This window comes from Centroberyx affinis, unplaced genomic scaffold (genome assembly GCF_046629955.1).
Source record: "Centroberyx affinis isolate AG114_WGS23_722 - 3 ecotype Tasmania unplaced genomic scaffold, CSIRO-AGI_Caff_v1 ptg000739l_1, whole genome shotgun sequence".
NCBI lineage: Eukaryota > Metazoa > Chordata > Actinopteri > Beryciformes > Berycidae > Centroberyx > Centroberyx affinis.
In genome coordinates this window covers 190,095-210,602 of record NW_027279352.1, presented here as the reverse complement: position 1 = coordinate 210,602, position 20,508 = coordinate 190,095, and the positions used below count along the sequence as shown (strand labels likewise).

General features: G+C 41.2%; 1 protein-coding gene across 2 annotated transcripts in view; it reads right to left on the bottom strand.

Moving 5' to 3' along the window:
* Positions 1–19,053, bottom strand: part of slc36a4 (solute carrier family 36 member 4) — a 134,277-nt gene extending 115,224 nt beyond the window's left edge. Inside the window, exons 1-7 of one of the 2 annotated variants that reach the window (XM_071519788.1) lie at positions 18,872–19,053; positions 18,556–18,632; positions 15,930–16,056; positions 14,140–14,230; positions 12,318–12,406; positions 3,306–3,401; positions 841–925 (exon numbers count right to left, since the gene is read on the bottom strand). In XM_071519788.1, coding sequence (XP_071375889.1) covers positions 841–925; positions 3,306–3,401; positions 12,318–12,406; positions 14,140–14,230; positions 15,930–16,056; positions 18,556–18,577 — 510 coding nt within the window. In that variant the 5' untranslated portion in view covers positions 18,578–18,632; positions 18,872–19,053. The remainder of the gene's footprint in view (positions 1–840; positions 926–3,305; positions 3,402–12,317; positions 12,407–14,139; positions 14,231–15,929; positions 16,057–18,555; positions 18,633–18,871) is intronic. The other variant, XM_071519789.1, reaches the window with a different exon arrangement.
* Between the last annotated feature and the right edge of the window lie 1,455 nt (positions 19,054–20,508).

Genomic DNA, 20,508 nt, shown 5'->3' with positions numbered 1-20,508 from the left:
ACTGGGCAACTCCCAGTGGCCAACAGGAGAAGACTGTGGTTTTACTGGTCAGCTCCCAGTGTATGTGGAACATATGTGGAACTGTATGAATGTGAAGCATGGTGTTGCTGGAAAGGAGCATGGATCTGTCAACTTTCCCTGGATAAATAAAGGTTGTAACACCCACACAAACTCCCACTCATCACCACACTGCCCTCCCCTATGACTTATTTTCATTCATTAGGGCTTTTTTAGTTTATTATATTTAGACTACTTGAGAGGTACTATAGCACACTGACACTATTCCTAGTATTTGTTATTGTTCTGCTTGTTGTTTCTGTTCTCCAGGGCAGTTGTGTAGCTAGAACCCCATTGGGATTTTTTATTTTATCTGTACAGATAAAACTGGGCCAGTCAAGTCAATAATGTTTGCTCCCATATTAGCTGCACTGTCGACTGTGGAATAGATAGCAGCATTATGCTTCAACAGGGTTATCGCTCCATCCATTCTGTTTTATGGCGTAACTGCATGATTTGGTAATGTGACATTTGTACTATGAGCAGCAGATAAATTTCCCCTCGGGCTAATAAAAGTTTATCTTCTCAGGTTTACAATTCTCTCAGTAGAACCAATTACCTTTAGATTTTTACAGTAAGCTAAATTCTGAATTAGTTTATCAACTCATTTAATGGGTGGGAGCATGGAGACAATGTTTGAGACTTTGTTTAAAAATTACCTAAACCAGTTGTTTGTTACAAATTGGTTAGAGTACCATGACCCAACGGATCAGGTTGGTTTTGATTGGTGGCACTATTAAAGCAGAACAAAATTTGTGATAATTGCATAGAGACTCAACCTACCTGTTTGATGTTCTCTGCCAGGAAGACAAAGTATGTACTGCAGAAGCCCAGCTGTGTCAGCACTAGGAAGAAGTTCACTAGGTGTCTGCAGAGGACAGAAGAGGACAGTTTGTTATTCTGTGTTCTGACTATGGAAAAACACTTGCAATGATAGGTGGAACGTAAAGCAATGTTAGTGTGTGATGCTGACGGGCAATATCGCCTACAAATTCAGTTACAGCCATCTTATCCCCACCAACTGTGGTCACCATCAGCCAGCTTGTCTCGGGCCATAAAAAATTACTGAACTTTGAGCAACTGGTTCCTTGAATTGTTTGTGTTGGAATGCAGAGGGATTTTCCTGAAGCCCATGTAAGAGGTGACATGAATGAAAGAGTATGTTGGATACAGGTCCTGGACTCAGGACTTGGCCTCAGCCTCTATGTAGTACACACCATTTCTTAGCCCACTGAACATACTCAGCTCAGTCGCAACTGAATTCAATTTCTATTCAGTTACAAAGTACTGAATGTTAACAGGGAAAACAAGTTATTCATCATTGTTCAAATCAAAGAAATAAAAGCACTGCCTCTGACTTGCTGCAGTTTTTCTCACAGGATTGATGAAGTAAGATAGTTGTAGCACTCCTAACTCTGATTAGATTTTGTTCCTTGGACCTCAAATTTCCCATGAACAACATCAAGTTGAGAGAAATCAACACGAAAAATAACAGGATGGATAAAAAAAACATTCTCTGACAGCTACTCATATATTTGCTTAAAGTGATATTCTAGTTTTCTGTAACATATGAAGCATCGCGTTAGTTAAGGCAGAACACTGAAGTCATGCACACTATCAGCTGATTGGCTATCAGTTGTCCACTTGGTTGTTATTTTACGTGGGTCAGGAATAATTAAATGCAGCTCATTTTGGTAAGAAGCAATTTTGTTTTGGGGGATTTATTGCGTTCCTCAAAGAATCTCTTAGCTATATTCGACTGGAATCTTGATATTGTCTCAGCTCTAGAGTATTTACAATTAATAGGTTGCACTTCATTTTGCAAGCTCATTTGTATGCAGTTAATTGCATTTATGCTGGATGTGGATCATTGTTGGTTAGCTGATTTTCAGTTCAGGTTGTTTCTTTGAATTGGAGCGTGTAGTTTGGCATATGCATGAAGGTGCCAATGTGCTGTTGGCTGTCGCCTCTGAAAAGCTATGAGTTCAATATGCTGCACAAATGGGCTGGGTATGTTTAGTGTCTTAGTATATTTTCCTTAAATTAATCAAATTTTGAGTTAAATGCAGCTCATTGTATCATGTATCTGCTCTTCTGAGAGCATTTAGCATTCTGCTCAACACCTTGTAGACTTGTAACTGCAACATGCTTGTCTCTTTACATAGGTTAGGTACATTTAATGTTGTAGGATATTTCCCTTGTATAAAGATACTAGTGTATATACTGTATTGGTATCTTTCCGTATGTTCATTCGAGGAGGGGCCAGCATGCTGCTGAGCTCCCCTTGAATGAGAAGGGCTCTGCATTCAAGGGGAATTGCAACATGCTTGTTGCGTCACATAGGCTAGGTAAATTTAGTGTGTAGGATATTTCCCTTGCAGCAACATTCCAGTATACTTCTAGGATCTTGATGCATGTTCATTCAAGGAGGGGCAAGCTTGCTGCTGAGCTCCCCCTCAAATGAGAAGGGCTTTGTTGGCATTCAAGGGGAATTGCAACATGTTTGTTGCGTCATATAGGCTAGGTACATTTACTCTTAGGATAGCGGTCTGGGTTGGCTCTGTAGTTTTGGTGGTTATGCACTTCCTGCTAATTCAGGACTCGAGCAGGGAGCAATCTTTTGTTTTGGGGGTTTATTGCTCCAATAAACTGTAGATTATTGGAGCATCCTCAAGAGCAGAGCCTTTTCCGCCAAATACAACTGTATAACCATTAGTGCTATAATGGTCCAATCTCCTTTGACGTAAGTGTCTCTGACTGAATTAGTTTGTCAGCACATGTATCCTCAGCCATCAACATTACAATGGGAACTTCACTGATGTCAAAATCTGAGCAACTGAAATATCTTGGAGATCTTTAACAGCACTTCACTCATCCTGTGAAGTTCTATTTTTTTTTTATAAACAAAGGCTCTTTGCTATCTGCTACATATCAGTAAATATACTGAGTGATACAGTATCTATTCATCTCAGAAGGTTGCACTAAATTAATTGTGCTTGCACCAATCAAGAGAGCACTTCTGGATCAGATGTTGGGTCAATTCATAAGGGCACTTCATAAAGGCAATCTATTACCACGCAGCACATGGAATTATTCCCAAACTAGGACTCAGTGCCACACCAAGTTTCAAGAGGTATCACAATAAAGTCAAACCTCTGGAAACAAAGTGGCAATTAATGGATATCAGATAACTCAGAAAACTGAAGTATATACTTAAAAGTATCATAAATGTTTTGAAACTATCTCACCTGCCAAATTTAGCAGTCTTTCTGAAGCACTGGTAGGAGCTGTGCTCCATGGCAAAAGCCACAGTGTCACTGTAGCTCATGGCAGGTCTCTTCAACCTGGGAGGACAAGGAGAGACAGAGTTAGACAAAACAAAGACAGCAAATAACACATCTAAGAGTTACATTTAGACAAGATGAGTGCAAGACAAAACAAGTTAGGGGAGGCTGAAAGACATGGTGACAGGTGGAAAGAAAGGAGAAAACCTGGCAACAAAAGTAGGTAGGAGAGGTAGACATTGAGAGTAAGAGGGAAATTGGCGTAAAAGCCTAGATGGAAAATAAAGAGCAGAAAGAGAAAGAGGATGGAAGGAGCTCGTTTATAAAACAGATTGGGGTGGGGTGGGGGGTGGGGTTGTGGTTGGTATTGGGGTGAAAACACACTCATTCGTCTCGCCATTGAAATAGTAACCAAGATTAACAAGGACCAGCTCTTATGTCTCAGCTGCATCTCCACATCTGAATTAAAACAACATAAGATGATATAAACAGATGGATGAAATTACCTTTATCAATAATTGGAAGAATAGCAGCCACTAAGATGACAATATCACCTAAAGTAAACTACCTTTTTTTCAATGATCCCAGCACAACCACCCCCCTCCTGGTTTAACTCTTTAGATTCAATAATAAGAAAATTCTACTCAAACAAAAAAAAAAAAAAAAAAAAACACAGAATCAAGCTATCAACATTACAAAAACAAAAACAAAAAATCTTGGAGGTCTTGAAGTACCAAACTTCTATAACTATTTTCTGGCTAATCAATTACAAATCATAAACAAATGGATTCACCCCACTGAACAATGTTATTACCCTTGGAGTGAAATTGAACAGCAGAAATGTAAAGAAATTGAGATCTCAGCCTTACCATTCATCAACACTTCCATAAAACAGCACAACTGTTTCCAAAATATCACCATTGTGACGACTCTGACAGCCTGGTGGAAAGCGCACAAAATCACACTCAACACAGGCACCAAGTAAATACACCCCATTATGAGCAACCCGGAATTCATGCATGATAAACAACCACTGAACTTCACGGCTTGGAAACGCAAAAGGTATCACGCAGGTTCAGCACATCGTACAAAAAACGGTTTGAACAGCTGGTCCAGAAGTACGGCATAGGCCAGGAATCATTTCTCCAATACCTACAAATTAAATCTGTTATTACATCAAAGATTAATCTGAAACAAAATAACCTCCAAACTAGGCATGGGACGATATGAAAATTTCATGTCACGATTATCCTGGCCAAAATAATTGCGATTCACGATATTATCCCGATAATCATCAAAATATGCTTAAAACTCTTAAAATGGCACTAAAACATACTGGAATCACTTTACCTTACATTTTATTAAGAAACATTTTTATTGCATCATAGGACACATCTTTTTTTTGTGAACATCCTTTTTAGTGAAAAACAAACAAGGACAGATTCAGACTCTCGCCAACACCCAGCAGGTAATCACAATGAGAGAAAAAAATCCATTAATAAAAAGAATCTACCTATCAACCTGATATCCAAGCATTCACATGGTTCAAAATAAATCAGGAAATCAATAGGACTCTACGTTAGTGAGCTAGACAGCTTTTTCAAGTCACTCGTGAGGATATTCATGATTATCCCGATAATGGAAATTCACCAAGATAAAATTATCTTGAGTGTTTTTATCGCGATAAAAGATAAAATCTTATATCCTCCCATCCCTACTCCAAACATCCACCATAACAGAAGAAATAAACTCCTAAAAAGACACTGTCTAAATTATAATAAACTAATGAACTACACAGTTTTGGCAATATCTCTTCCAACACAGAAATGGGGGAAAAAGATCTATCTACCGCACATGACACCGACTTCTGGACTAAAATCTGCAAAAACACATACTCTATGACTAAAAACACTAACCTCCAACTCATTCGATATAAGGTAAATCACAGAACACACATTACATGCAAAAAATGCACCAAATGAGCCTCACAGAATCAAACACCTGTTCACTCTGTCCTCCTAATACTCTAGATGACTTTCTTCACGCAACCTGGCAGTTGCCCACCCATACAACAATTCTGGAAGGAAATCACCACCAAACTGTCTCTTATTCTGGACTGCCGAATTCCACTCTCCCCCATCTCTCTGTTTACTAGGCCAGTGGTTCTCAACGAAGGGGTCCGGGGACCACCAGGGGTCCTTGAGGGCATCCTAGGCGGTCCCCAGCAAATTGATGAAGCGTTAAACTTCATTATTTCATTTACAAGAACAATTATAGAATGTAGGAGACTGATTATTTTGATCATAGTTTCACTGTTATCGCTCTCCCTACAATACAGATAGTCATGTAGTTCTGGACAAAATCATACCTAAGAATAAAAATATTCTCAGATTTGGCTCCGAGGGACAAAATCGCATCAAATGGGGGTCCGTGGCCCTAATGTGGACTAAAATTAGGGGTCCTTGATATGAAAAAGGTTGAGAACCACTGTACTAGGCGACCTATCACTAATCACTCTTCCTACTCATCTTACCAGAATCTTACTTGACACTTTTTGTCGCTAAGAAGACCCTCCTCCTAAACTGTAAAAGTCGGAAAAAACTAAACATTTCACAATGGACTGAATTCCACTGATTACATCTCAATGGAAAAAATGACTGCCTCCATTAACCATGAAACACAACTTATCCTGGAAACATGGGAGCCAATCACTGCGGCCCTACTTCCCTCACTACATCCATTTCATCCACACTCCACCCTGCACACCACTCCCTGCAAACAATACAACGCAGCACAGCGCAGCACAGCGCAGCACAGCGCAGCACAACACCACACAACACTACACAACACAACTCTAGCACAGCACAACAACAAACAAATCCATACAAACCTCTTCAAGAAAATATAAAATGCAATGTAAATACTTATGTATGACTTTTTTTTTTTTTCCATGTCACATCAGTTCAGTTTTTATTTTATTTATAGTGTAACATCACCCCAAGGGGTATCTGCACACTTCATAACAAAATAAAAGCATTTAAGAATGTATGCACACACACGTATAACCACACATACATTTGCTCTGATAAGAGAAAGCGGCATTCGAATAAAAATCATCAGAATTTGTACAATCTGCATCTTGTTAAAACTGTCTCATAATATAATCCCGTATATTCCAGGAGCGCAAAGGGCGTCCTGGAATATACGGTTTAATCAGGATATGGAATTTGGATATGTATGACCGTGCCAATCCATTTAAGGGCTTTTAGGTCAGGAGGAGCACCTTAAAATCAGCTCTGGCATGTATCGGCAACCAATACAGGGATATAAGTGTTGGTCTTATATGGTCAAACTTCCTTGCTCTGGTTAGGACTCCAGCTGCTGCATTTTGGACTAATTGAAGACCTTTGTTGTAGTTGAAGGTAGGCCGGAGAAGAGCGCATTGCAATAATCTATTCTTGATGTTATGAATGCATGTACTAGTGTTTACTAGTGCTTTTAATGTGTGGTTCAAAGGATAGAGAGGAATCAAAAACTACTCCTAGATTCTTGACTGTCTGCCTTTGGGAAATTGAGCAGCCATCAAGGTTTAAGGTTACATCTTTGAACAGAGACCTATGTCTGGCTGGACCAACCAGCAACATCTCAGTTTTACTGGCTTTAAGAGCAATACGTTTCTACACATCCAGCTTTTGATTTCAGATAAGCAGTTCTCTAGATTCAGACCTTTGGAGGAGTCATTGGCTGTTACAGGGAGGTAGATTTGCGTATCATCAGAATAACAATGAAAGTTTATGCCAGCCCCTTGATACCAACATAGTTTTCTAAGCGATCTAAGAGGATGGCATGGTCCGCAGTTTCGAAGGCAGCACTCAGGTCAAGGAGCAGCACAACTGATGTCAGATCTGAGTCCATGGAAATTAATAGACCGTTTAGTACTTTGGTCAGTGCCGTTTCTGTATAGTGATGAGATCTGAATCCAGACTGAAAACTATCAATAAGATTATTTCTGGACAGATGGGCTATGAGCTGACTAGAGACAGCTCTTTCCAACAGTTTGGACATGAAAGGGAGGTTAGAAATTGGCCTGTAGTTAGCTAAAATGTATGAGTCTAGATTTGGTTTCTTGAGTAGAGGTTTAACTGTAGCTGTTTTGAAGGTTGTAGGAACAATGCCAGTGTTAAATGACTCATTGATTATATTGAGGAGTGGACCTCCTAATACAGGGACTAGCTCTTTAAATAGGTTGGCAGGGATCAGGTCTAGGAGACGTGCTGGATTTGGAACTAGTAGCCAGTTTAGCAAAAGTGTCCCAGGTAATTGTGTCAAATTTCATTAGGGTGCTGCTGGCTTGAAAAGTGGTGAACATGTGTAGAGCAGGATGAGAAACAGTCAGGGAGAGAGGTAAGGCCATACCCTTAACCTCTTCTCTGATTGACTCAATTTAAACTTAAAAAAGTTAATAAAGTCGACAACCCTAAGAGAGGAGGGAGGGGCCGGGGGAACGGTTTTGGTGAGTTTGGCGATGGTATCAAATAAAAATCTGGGATTGTTCCTATTGTTAGCTATCAGGTTGGAGTAATATACATTTTTCTCTTGCTGGAGCGCATATTTGTAGTTGCGCACGGAGTCATCCCAGGCCATGCGAAAAGTTTGGTGTTGCGCCATATTCGCTCTAGATTTCTGCATTTTCGCTTATGAGCCATAGTAGTATCGTTGAACCACGGGGTGATGTTCTGGGATGTGCGCTCTCTGGCCCTTAAGGGGGCGACTGAATCTATCACGCCGTGTAGAGCGTCATTAAGCCTGTTGGTAAAACTGTCAAGACAACCTAGATAATTATTGAAGGGGGTGAGAACGATGGGAAGAGAGGATTTAAGAGCCGCTTTAAGAGCCGCTTTGGCTGCAGTATCAATATAATGACTCTTAAAAGAAGGACAGTGGTTACTTGAGGCGAGGGGAATCAAAACCGTAAACTGAATAAGGCAGTGATCGGATATTGATGGAGCAGATGGGGACACTGATAAATCTTGGACATAGAGACCACGGTACAAAACACAATCAATGGTGTTACCATTGTGATGAGTGGGTTCAGTGACAGCTTGAGTAAAATTAAAGGTTTCAATAAGAGATGTAAAAGCTCTGTTCAGGCAGCAGGACTTCTCGTTAAAATTAATATTAAAATCTCAGATGACAATTACATGGTCTGCATGAGTGACTAGGTCCGATATGAATTGTGAGAATCCATCCAGAAAAAGAGAGTAGGCTCCAGGGGGCGATAAAGAATTGGAATGTAGAAAGACAAGGCATGCTGAAGGGTAGGTAGCGATGAAGACATTAATAACACCTCAAATGATGAGAATTTAATATTAGTTAGTGGATGGTTTGATTCATGGATTAGTGCGACGCCGCCACCCTTCTTAGTGGCACGCTCAACTTGTGAAAAAAAACGAAATTAGGCGGAGAGGCTTCAATCAGGGGCGTTACATCATCTGACGACAACCAAGTTTCACAGAGTCCCATCATATTAAGGCTGTGTTCCAGTATAAGGTTGTTGATTAAAAGTGATTTGAAGTTGAGTGACCTTATATTAAGAAAACCGATTTTAAAATTATTAGAGTTGTTGAGATTATGAAGAAGCAATCAAAGCACAGCAGAGAGGTAAAAAACACAAAACTTCACACTTCAAAATGCGAAACACACATCTTGTCAGTATTGTTTGTTACTACACTTTGTTATACCTATCAACATCTGCACTAACCTTGCTACATAAAAAAACAAAATTAAAAAAAAGGTATTTACTAAAATGCATGCTCCTCCTGAGGGTCTGGGTCAACATGGGCATCCTATTATGGGTCCCCCCGCTTTGTGACAGGCTTACCCCTTGCCGGGCGCAGCCCAAGACACAAACTGGACTTTTAGGGCGCTCAGGGATGTGGAAGGGAGGGTTAGACCTGAAGACCGTCTGAGCGGAGGTCAGCGAGAGCCACTGTGTGTGCCACCGGTTGCACCTTCGCCCCGCATCGCTTCAGCATGGAAGCCAGTGTGGAGCAGAAGATCCCCTCAGGGACAACTGGGACGTCCAGGATGTCCTCCTCCTTCCTATCAGACGGGTTGGTCAGATTGAGCCATCTGGCTTTCGCCTGGACAGCGCATCGCTGTACACAGAGACAGATGCCAGTGACCATGGAAATCTTGTCCCACACAGCCGGGCCAGGCTTTTCAGCTATGTCTGCATACAACTCTGTTTGGTTGGCAGTGAGCATGGATGTGACGTTCAGCAGCCACCGCCACAGCAGCCACCTTATACGCCCTTTCCGTCATGGTGGACTGTGTAGCGGTTGCTGGCGGTAGCCAGGGGGTGCCAGTCAGAGTCTCAGTCTGACAAAGAAAATAAGAGGACGTGCCCAGCCAGTCAACCCTACAAAGGACCTGGTACGTGCCTATCCCTCAAACTGCCAGTCGCACACAAAATATATCGGCAAGCCAAAAAACACACAACACAGCAAAATTCAAAGATCCCCACAGTGTATTGTACAGAAAATGTAAGTGCAACTCCCAACCCAACAACAATTCAATATACACTGCACAACCTCAACCAACAGCAATTCAATACACAGTGCAATACACAATCAAACACCAATTGAGTCCAGGGCCACCCCAACCCACAGTCAGCTCCACAGTCTGGTCAGTCAGAGTCACTGCTCCCGAGTGAACGCTCTCACCAGAGCAAAACAGCTTTGTGCGTGTCTCCGGGAAAATCCCGGCGTTACCTCCGGTTGAGTACTCTGATACTGATGTGGCAGCCGGCTCCCGGGAATAGTCGGCCAGGGCGATGTGCGGTGGGTTGAAGAATAAATGGCGTGTTCTGGAAGAGAAGGTGGTTCTGGGCTGTACAGACGGTTGGCCTACTAAAAACGGCGGACTTTTACTCGCTGCCAGGGGTTGGCAGGCTAACGCGGGACACTGGGACGGACTGACCTCTTCCTGCATGTGTCGGCTTCTGAGTAGGCGCCATTAGCTTTTGAATTCTCCATTGCTCCATCTATGGGGGTGTATGTGTGTGTGACGTGGGGGGGTGCGTTCTTAAAGGCGCAGATCGCCACAACTGGAACCGGTCTGCTTTTGACTGCAGAGTCGGTGGCTCGGGCGATGCAACTGACAGTTTTGGGTGGAGGCGAGCTGCCACCATCGGTGGCAGATGGGCCATGGCATGCTTATCCATCCCCTCCAAATCCAGGGAAGACGCCCCTAAGATGGGGGTCTTGCTGGAATATAGTTGCTCCCACCAGGAGGAGAACACCTCCTCTAGTAGCTCTGGAAAAGCCGGCTCTCAGCCTGGGGTAATTTCTTCCCCTTGTAGCGAGACCGGGGGGCCTCCGCTGCGACAGCAGGCCAGCTTTTCCGCTGTGCATTTGCACACGCTGTGCATGTCGGTGCTGAGAGTGGGAATGGGGGTTTCATAGCAAATGCTATGAAGGAGAACAGCTACTACTGTAGTTTGTGATGAGAAACAGCTCACGTTATCACTGATTGTGGCACTGAAATGTATGGTCGAAAAGAGCATGGCACCCAAAGAGGGAGATTCTCCCACTGTGGCCAGCATCAAGAGCTCCATCCTCCAAGACATCTCTGATCAGTACACAGGTGAGACCTACACAAATGTTCTTCTGGTGAGCACAGCCTTGGACCCGCATTTCAAAAGTCTACCTCAACTAGACCACGAGTAACAGACTGTTTATGACTGTTTATTTTGCTTGACTTACAAGTAGAATTTTTTGTTGGTGGGTATATTCAGTAATACGTTTTCCTGATATTGGATACTCTATTGAAGAAGTTTAAAAATTCATTACATTTCTATTGAGAAGATTCAATACTGTGTTGGTGCAACAGTATTTATAAATTTGGAATTTTAATTAATATTAATGGTAAATTATTGAAATTAATTAGGATAGTATGTTTAGTTTATTAACTAAATTTGTCCCATCAATTTAATTAAAAGGGTTGAAGGCTTGTGAATTCTTGAATAGCAGAGGATGGCTTCAATAAATGAACAGCAATAAGCAAGCTATTATGCAACAATGAATGAAGTTTATCATACTAGCAATGTATGAAGTTGCAACAATCAATAAAATTCAAGCACAGCAACAAGTCATGATAATAATCATAACTCTACAATAACACAACAGGGAGCGACATACACATATGAGGGAGTCCTCGTGTGTGCAGTCTTTCAGGTCCGGAGATGATTATTTTTAAGGCCATGTCAAGGAGAAAAGACTTTTTCCCTCCAAACTTTGTACACCACTCTTTCAGACCAAGCTACACAAAGATTCCATTCCACTATTCCCCCCCCCCGCCGACTTGTTTAAAGACATGGCCACAATTAACTAAGTAGTAGTTCCGGGAGGCGTGGCCTATGACATTTCAGTTTATAACTTGTGATTGTAGCTTGTGATTGGACAATTGCTACAAAACTTGCTAAGCTCCTCAGTAATCCTACTTGGAACATTCCATCCAAATTTCATCCCAGACAGTAAAAGTAAGGCGGAATGGCAACAGTAATAACCAAATCTCATAGACTTCCATTGTATTTATTACTCAGCCACTGAAAACAACACAATATAGATTTAGATATAGATTTCATCATGTACCCACAATAATAGTGCATACAATACTCTTCCATAGGTTAATACACACTGGAATAAGGCCATTGTAAAGTAAAGTGTTACTCAGCTTGATTACAGAGTTGAGAATTTTTGAGCTGGCAACGGAAAATGCCAGCCAAGTACACTGGCACACCAAACACCAGGAAACAAAACGTTACAGTGCTCTACAGTTTACAGGGCAAGAAACTTTTTAATTCAGCTGTTGTTGACTTCTCTGTGACTGTGTCTCTCTGGCCCAGTTGTGTATATATATATGTGTGTGTGTGTGTGTGTGTGTGTGTGTGTGTGTGTGTGTGTGTGTATATACCTTTCACAAAGGTGATGGCTGCAGTGAACCAGGATGTGCATACAGTGCACACAGACCACACCCATCAACACCAGGCATATGGGCCCCACCTGCAGAAACAAATGAATGAATTTCTTCTCTAACACAAAACTGCACACTGGCATGTGGGCTGAGGCAACTAAATAAGAAATGAAACACACACTTGCTCTGGTAAACAGTTTAACAAACTTAAAAATTGGTACATATTGTTCAACAATGACTTGTGGGCTCTCAAAGGCATTCTATACACTCTTTTTCATGACTGCGTAATAGCCCACTGAAATGTGACAAAAATGGATTGGTTAGTTTAACATCTTCTCCAGGAGACTGGTGTATGTGTCTCCTGTTACAAGGACTCGTCTGTCTGTGAGTCATCTCAACACCATCAATGTTGAAGACATAATGCAGGATTTATGAAAAAGATGCTCAATTTCATAAATAAGGCGCAAGCCATCCATGAATAAAACATTCATGCATTCATAAGACAGATGTGGACACAGCCACACCAACTCCATATGAATTTTCTCTTTGCAACAATACTGTTGAAATTGTGTTTTGAATACTGTATTAATACAGGGAAGCTAAGCAGGTCTGGCTGTGGTTAGTCCTTGGATGGGAGACCACCTGATGCTGGAAGTGGTGTTGGAGGACCAGTAGGAGGTGCTCTTCCCTCTGGTCTCATGAATAATATCCCCAATGCCCCAGGGCAGAGACAGGGACTCTGTCCTGTGATTGAGCACCGTCCTTCGGATGAGACGTTAAACCGAGGTCCTGACTCTGTGGTCAATAAAGATCCCATCGGCACTCATCGCAAGAGTAGGGGTGTAACCCCGGTGCCCTGGCAAAATTCCCAAACAGGCCTTCCTTCCATCATGGCCACCTAATCATCCCTCGTTACCTAATTGGCTCTTTCAGTCCTCTACTCTCCACTGAGATAGCTGATGTGTGGTGAGCGTTCTGGCGCAAACTGGCTGCCGTGCATCACCCAGGTGGGTGCTACACATCGGTGGTGGATGAGTTGAGACCCCCCCCGCCCCCCCCCCCCATCATATGTGAAGCGCTTTGAGTACCTAGAAAAGCGCTATATAAATGTAATCAATTATTATTATTATTATTATTAAGACCAAAGACCTTATGCTTAATTAATAGAAGTACATTTCCTTTCTCTACCTTCTTTTGAAAGTACTCATTGATTTGATAAATATTAATCCAGACCAGCATACCCTTCTCATAAATACACAAACAGAGCTGCGTCCAATTTCTTTACATAAACAGAGGAATATATTTGATGACTGCTTGTGATGTCTGATAATTAAAAAAAAGACACGATGAATATTTATGCATGATTACATATTCACAGTAATTTTTCAGAGCATGTAGGTAGAATAATTGCAAGTTCAACGCAATGTTTGTGTTCAATGAATACCAGTCCTCGAGGGCTGGTATTCTGCAGACTTTTGGTCCTGGCTGGTAGTTAATGAGCCACACCTAAGCTGTGTTTGAAATCGTTCCCTATTACAGAAATAGTGGATTATATAGTGTAACCCACAATGCACTGCAAACTGTAGTTAACAGACGATGTACCCTACAATTTCTCCTGCATACCACAATGCAATGCGATCGTGTCATACCAAAGAAGAAAAGCCAAGACCAGCAAAACAGCTACAGAAATCATCGTTGCAAACTGCATGCACCTCAAGAAAAAAAAAATTAACTGAGTGTTCTTTGTTTTGGTCTGTTATGGAGTAATTCAAGCAACACAGGCAGTCAACATATGTTGGAGGGAGTTGTGGAAGATACTTACAATGATCCCTGCATTGCGCACTGCCAGAGGTAGGCCCAGCAGTCCTGTACCTATGTTTCCCTTCAACAGATGGATGAGAGCTTGACTAAACCTGTACAACAAAGAGAAAGTTGTAATCACATCAATTTTCATACTATTTGGTCCTGGAAAATTATGGTAAAATGGTAGACTAAAATTGTTCCAATAAGTGCCATTACACTACATGCATGAATGCGAAGATTTTCACAAAACCAAAGATTGTGAAATGTAACTGTGTAGGTGGTTATTTATGGCATAGGTTAAAATCAACAATGGGAGAATTAAGCAAAGTAAATATAAAAAGTGAAGGTTGAGTTTCTGATAATGGAAAAAACAGCAGTGGCAGCCCCGACCACTATCCTCTCCCGCTCTTCGATCCCAACGGAGTTGAGGATTGTGGCGACTCGTCCCAGTCCCCCAGTGAGTCCGGCAAGTTCCTATGCTACCTCTCCTGTTAGCAAGCATCCCTGCATACCAGCACCTTCTACCGACTCTTCCACCTCTGTGAACAGTGTTGCTGCTGCTGTTTGCCCCCGGGTGTCTGTGGCCGCTACGGACACTCGTGTGGTAAACAATACGACTGGTGTCACGGAAAATACTGTCCCCTGCTTTGATAGTGCACCTGCAAACCTTACCGTGTAGAGTGGGGGATGTGTAAATTATGACCCTTAGTTCCTTTTGATTGGCGATTCCCTGGTAAGGTTTGCTGAAGTTCCCAATGGCATAACCGACTGTCTATCTGGTGCCAAAATTCTGGACATAGCTGAACTGATTCCAGCTCTCACTGACCTTCACCCACGCCATTATTGTCCATGTTGGTACAAATGACATCTGGCTCAAGCAGTAAATTAAGATCCAGCAGGTCTTCGAGACACTGGTAGAGACTACTGAAAGCCTGGGAAAGCTCTGGGACTCATTCATAAAACGTACCGGCAGGTTTAGCCTGACGTTAGGGGCAGATACCATCATGGTAGGGTGTTTCCTCATTCATAAACGTGAAATAATGGGACGTTATTTGCATTGCCATTTTCCCATTCTTCCACCCCTTTTTGAAAAAAACACTTTGTTAGTCTATTATTTCTTACAAAAATGATAATGAGCGAACCTTTGTGACGCCACAAAGTTACGGAAGTCCAAACGGCTCGTTTAGAGGCTCGCTTTTCTAATATGGATTGTGTGGATTTAGTTGGCTGCCCAGCATTTTGATACTTTCACAATGTTTAGATAGCACATCCAACTCCTTTATAATCGAAGAGGCAAGGGAAATCCAGTTTTACATGATATGGGACCTTTAAGTTTCACTCTCATTTTCACTACGGGAGACTCTGTCAGATTGAGTGCAAAACTTGTCTACTGGTCTGTGCATCGGCACGACAATCATGATTTGATGTTCACATCAGGCATATTAGATTGAGTAACATTGTTACTCAATCTAATGTCTAATATGTCAATTGTGTTAATTTTTTTTTAACACGTTAAACATTTCAAATTAATTGCAAAAATTAACATGTACATTTTCACAGCCCTAGTATGGATTCAGGGTACAACTGAGCATGCACTAAATTCACGTGAGCGTATGGTGCAATGGAATGGTGCCCCCTGGGCAGAAAGTAACAAAGCTGTAGGACTGAGTGTTTTGGCGGAGGGGGGTGGGGGATCTTGTAACGTATTATTAAAACAATTTCATTATGAACACGGATGGGTGCTGCATGAGGCATGGTGGGTGTTGCAAGAGGCTGGGTGGGCGGTTGTGGGTGTTGTGTCAGCCGTACGTGATCCCTTGGTGGGTGTCTAGCTCATACTGTTGGGCAGGCAGCAAATCCTGATCATGGTCCTCATCAGAGTTCTCCTCGGAGACCTGGCCTGGGTTCTCAATGAGTGGGGTCATCACCTCCATATCTAACAAGGGTCAGCACAAAGTCAAAGGTTAGAGATATTATCACTCACACTATTGAGTATTATCCTAAATCCCTGCCGCCTTCCTGCTTCAGAGGAGGAAAAAATCCTAACATCTGATCAACTGGGCACAATAACAAATTAATAACAAATAATAAAAAGCAGGGTTATAGAAGGAGATTTGTGCCCCCAGAGACTGTATTTGAATTGCAAATTGGAATCTGTCATGCTCATACTGAACTGAGAGCTGTAATTTTATGAAACTGTCAAATAAATTAATTCATTCAACCTTTCAATTAAAAAATGAATTTGTTGAATAAATGAATTCAAAAATTGAATTTGCAAGGCTCAATATGTATTTGCATATATTTCCCCCCAAAATGATTCCACAATCAACTGGAAACGTTGCTGTAATTGACCAGCTGAAAGCCACGTTACACACCCCAGCTATAGAGACCAGTGGGAGGCTATGCAGCAGTGGTTTGTTGGTAAATAAGGGAAAGTAAGATAACATTGATCAAACAACACAAAAGACTCAAAATAATGTTACTTTGTAAGAGATCAGAGTCTCTTATAGGGAAATTCTGGAACTAAGCATAAAGGTCTCCCAGTCATTTCAAAGCTGTTTAAAGCCCTGGGGCCAGATGCATTGAACTAGATTCAAGACTAAAAATCTGTGTATGCAAAAAATTGGAAACATGCATGTAGAGTTTTATTTCATTTATAAAACCCTGTCTAAGTGGTGTTCGCGCATTGATCTAATTTAAACATCTCAATCATCATCAAATGTCAACACACCTCTGTTTAACCTTTTCTGGACATAAACTCCAATCATCAGCATGGGCCAGAAAATCAGACTCAGTTCTCTCCTTAGTTTTGCATTGGCAACGTCCTCTAACACAGTGGTTCTCAACGTGGGGTCCGGGGACCACCAGGGGTCCTTGAGGGCATTCCAGGGGGTCCCCAGCAAATTGATGAATTGTTAAACTTCATTATTTTGTCATTTTAGAATGTCTATTTTGATCATAGTTTCACTGTTATCTCTACCTACAGTACAGATAGTCATGGAATTCTATACAAAATCATATCTGACAATAAAAAATATTCTCAGATTTGGGTCCGAGAGACAAAATCTCATCAAATGGGGGTCCGTGGCCCTAATGTGGACTAAATTAGGGGTCCTTGATATGAAAAAGGTTGAGAACCACTGCTCTAACAGCACCGTAAGGATCCACTGTATTGTTACACCCAGCCATTACGCACCCAAATATATTGTGAACCATAACAGCCTTTTGATTGATCAAACGAGCAGGTTTAATTTATGATCCGATGTATGTTATTCTTATCCCCGCATTACTGTATGATTTGGATGATAATATGAAACCTATTTACTCGTGCTAGAATAAAAATCATGCTTGTAAAAAAAGGATGTTAATGCTTACATCTATAAATGTTATCATGAAACTCTATGGAGACTTCAAAGGCTACAATGGTGTACTGAAAAGATTAAGCCAATGTCGCCCAAATTCCCTCTTTGACATTATCCTTCTCTTTGCCACACTGCTATACCACACTCAGCTCAGCTGATTCAAAAGTCAGTGTGCATGTAGTGTAAAGCATGCATGGGCGTGTGCACATTCTGATGGCATGTTCTTTTTTTTTTATAAATACCAATTTCTGTGTGAAAAGTGGCATATTTATTTGTTTTGTGCATATGCATCATTTATACATCTGGCCCCTGGTGAGGGTTTTCTTCAGCATTGGACCTACAAAGACAGTGAAACATAAAACATTTTGCTATCTTTCATATACAATTTCAATCACCTTCCATTTCAGTTAACTAGTCTTGGTGAATATTTGCAAGTTTGCTCCAAGTGAATATTGATGATGACCTCCAAAAGGTATGATTTGCATTGACAGATGCCAGAAGATATGGAGGCCAGAAGATATGGAGACCATTAAGATAAGAGACTTAATGGTTGCTCTGGGCCGATCATCATTTACACCCACCTGTTAACTTAATTTCTGCAGAACATACAGTTCAACTATGCTGAGATTAAAACATTCAAAATTAATCTGAGTTTGAATACATAAAGTTTCAATGAACACAGATGTGGTCAGTTTACAGGACCATATGAACTTCACTATAAATTAAGATGCATGCTAATCTATGATCATACTTCAGTTCAAAGATGCTTTGTGAATATGGACGCCTCCTAACTGCCCTATATTTGAACTGCCTCTACTTACTATGTAATGTGTCAATGTTAGGAGCAAAAACACTTTTGGCTACACCAGGGATAAAAAGTAATCTAAATTAACTTTTTATTTATTTATGTATTTATTTTACATAGGTCTACTCTTCTTGTATACATTACAAACATTGTCTTTAGTTTCTACAAGCCTGGCAATAGTGAGTTAAGCAAACCATTAAAATCTACAGTCCTGTTTGCAATATGACTGAAAAAAAAAAAGTTAATCAGTGTTAGAAACCAGAGTTACCTAATTGTTGAAATGTCCCCATCCTTCTCCAAGCATCAGTCCTCCTCCCAGCTTGTCCTCCTAATCAACAGGATGATCTGTTAAACACACAACATTCACCCTTGCTAAGGAAGGTATTTCCAGAGCACTCAGACAATTTCAATGCATTGACCTCATGTCTGGCTGTTGTGTTGGTATAGCTTCACTGCATAACAGTCTGTTAGCTACTATGGAGACACAGTGTTAACTCGACAAGTTTAAGGTTAATGTTAACTCCACACATTTCATATTATGTTAGAAAAATCTTAACAGAGAGGACTGGATATTGACGTCCTACCAAAAAGTTGAAAATCACTGGTGATTTGCTTGGATATTGAGTTACGGTACGGCGGTGCTATTCTTAACAAAGGATTCCATTGATGTTAGTATTTCATTTAAATTGTCCTGGATGAAAATTCCAGATTTACAGAGCAGTGTTGTTATTATTTCATTGCTGTTGCCCTGGATGAAAAGTCCGGATTAATTCAGAGCTCCAAGCGCTTCCTGACAGCGTCATAAGAGGAGGAGCGAGTGTAAAACCCGTGCTTCTTCGTCTTGTAAATTTTCGGCAGTGTAGACGAATCAATGACGTATTACTGCCCTCTATCGATGAAGGTTTTCAGATCACTATCCTGTGGTATAAACTATGGGGGTACGGTTTAGTTGAGTACCAGGATCTCAAATAGGATAATCCAGTATCAAATATAGATCATTAAATAAATACACTTATATTCATGTAGAAATATAATTACACTGACACAAATAAATGATATACATGTTTTGTTTTTCTTTACATACTTAAATATTTTCTTCTGTTTTTATTAATTATTTTGCTCACAAATCACAGTTGTAAACCATTTATTTTTTTATATATATTTTCTTATTTTTATCTGTGAAATATCCCACTGAAATATTTAACTGTTTATGATGGGTTAAGATAATTTTTTCAATCTTGGCACATATATTAGTTTATTTACTTTTCCTATTTTCCAATTCTCCTATTTAGTATTTTTTTCGCTGTAATATGTTAATGAGGTCTGTCAATCAAATAGCCTCGGGTAGACAGACAAAGCAATCGAGTATTAGATTACACAAGCGATTTGGGTAACTGGGCTGTGCCATTGCAGTTGGACTTCTAGTTGTGTAGTTTCTAAATTCCTCCACGCTAGTGTTACAACCCGGCTCGTCTAGGCCGCAAGAGAACAAAAGAGGTATGGATAGGAGTGAGGGAGCCACTGACTGCCTGAGGGCTTCTTAAGTACAAGGAGTTCACCATGCTTAGGTGCACTCCATCAGTACTGATGATGACCCCACCCACCATGCTCCTGCAGGACAGACAAGACATAGGGTATGTTCCAATACCCATACTTCCATACTATTTAGTATGCCAGAAAAAGATTTAGCATGTCCCAATTCATGCATGTCAATGTAGTATGCCAGAAAATACCCGGATACCCTACTACATCCGGTCGAATTTTGCAGTATGCAGGCAAGCATGCTTTTTTGGCTATTCTGACCCACAATCCTCTGCGCAGCGGAAGACACGTCACTTCGACTGAGCCGCATGCTGAGCCGCCAGAGAGAGAAAAAAACAAAACAAACAAACTGCAACCGTATTACTGCAACGGATATAAGCAAGAGGGTCAAAGTTCAAGACGCAATGTGATGACGAAATAGTATGTCCCAATTGTCTGCCTACTACATGCACAGTACATACTTTCTAAGGGCAGATGTAGTACGTAGTGTAGTAAAAAGAAAAAGTATAGGCCCAATCCCAAACCAGCCCCTAACCCCTCGCCCTATCCACTCCCCCTCTGCTTGCGCGTTCACGTGGAGGGTTCACCATAGTAAAGGCCGTCCCAAACAAATTAGCAGGAGTGTATGTAAAATAGCGGACCCCCGTCCCATTTTGGCCCCTAAACACACTTGCGTGTT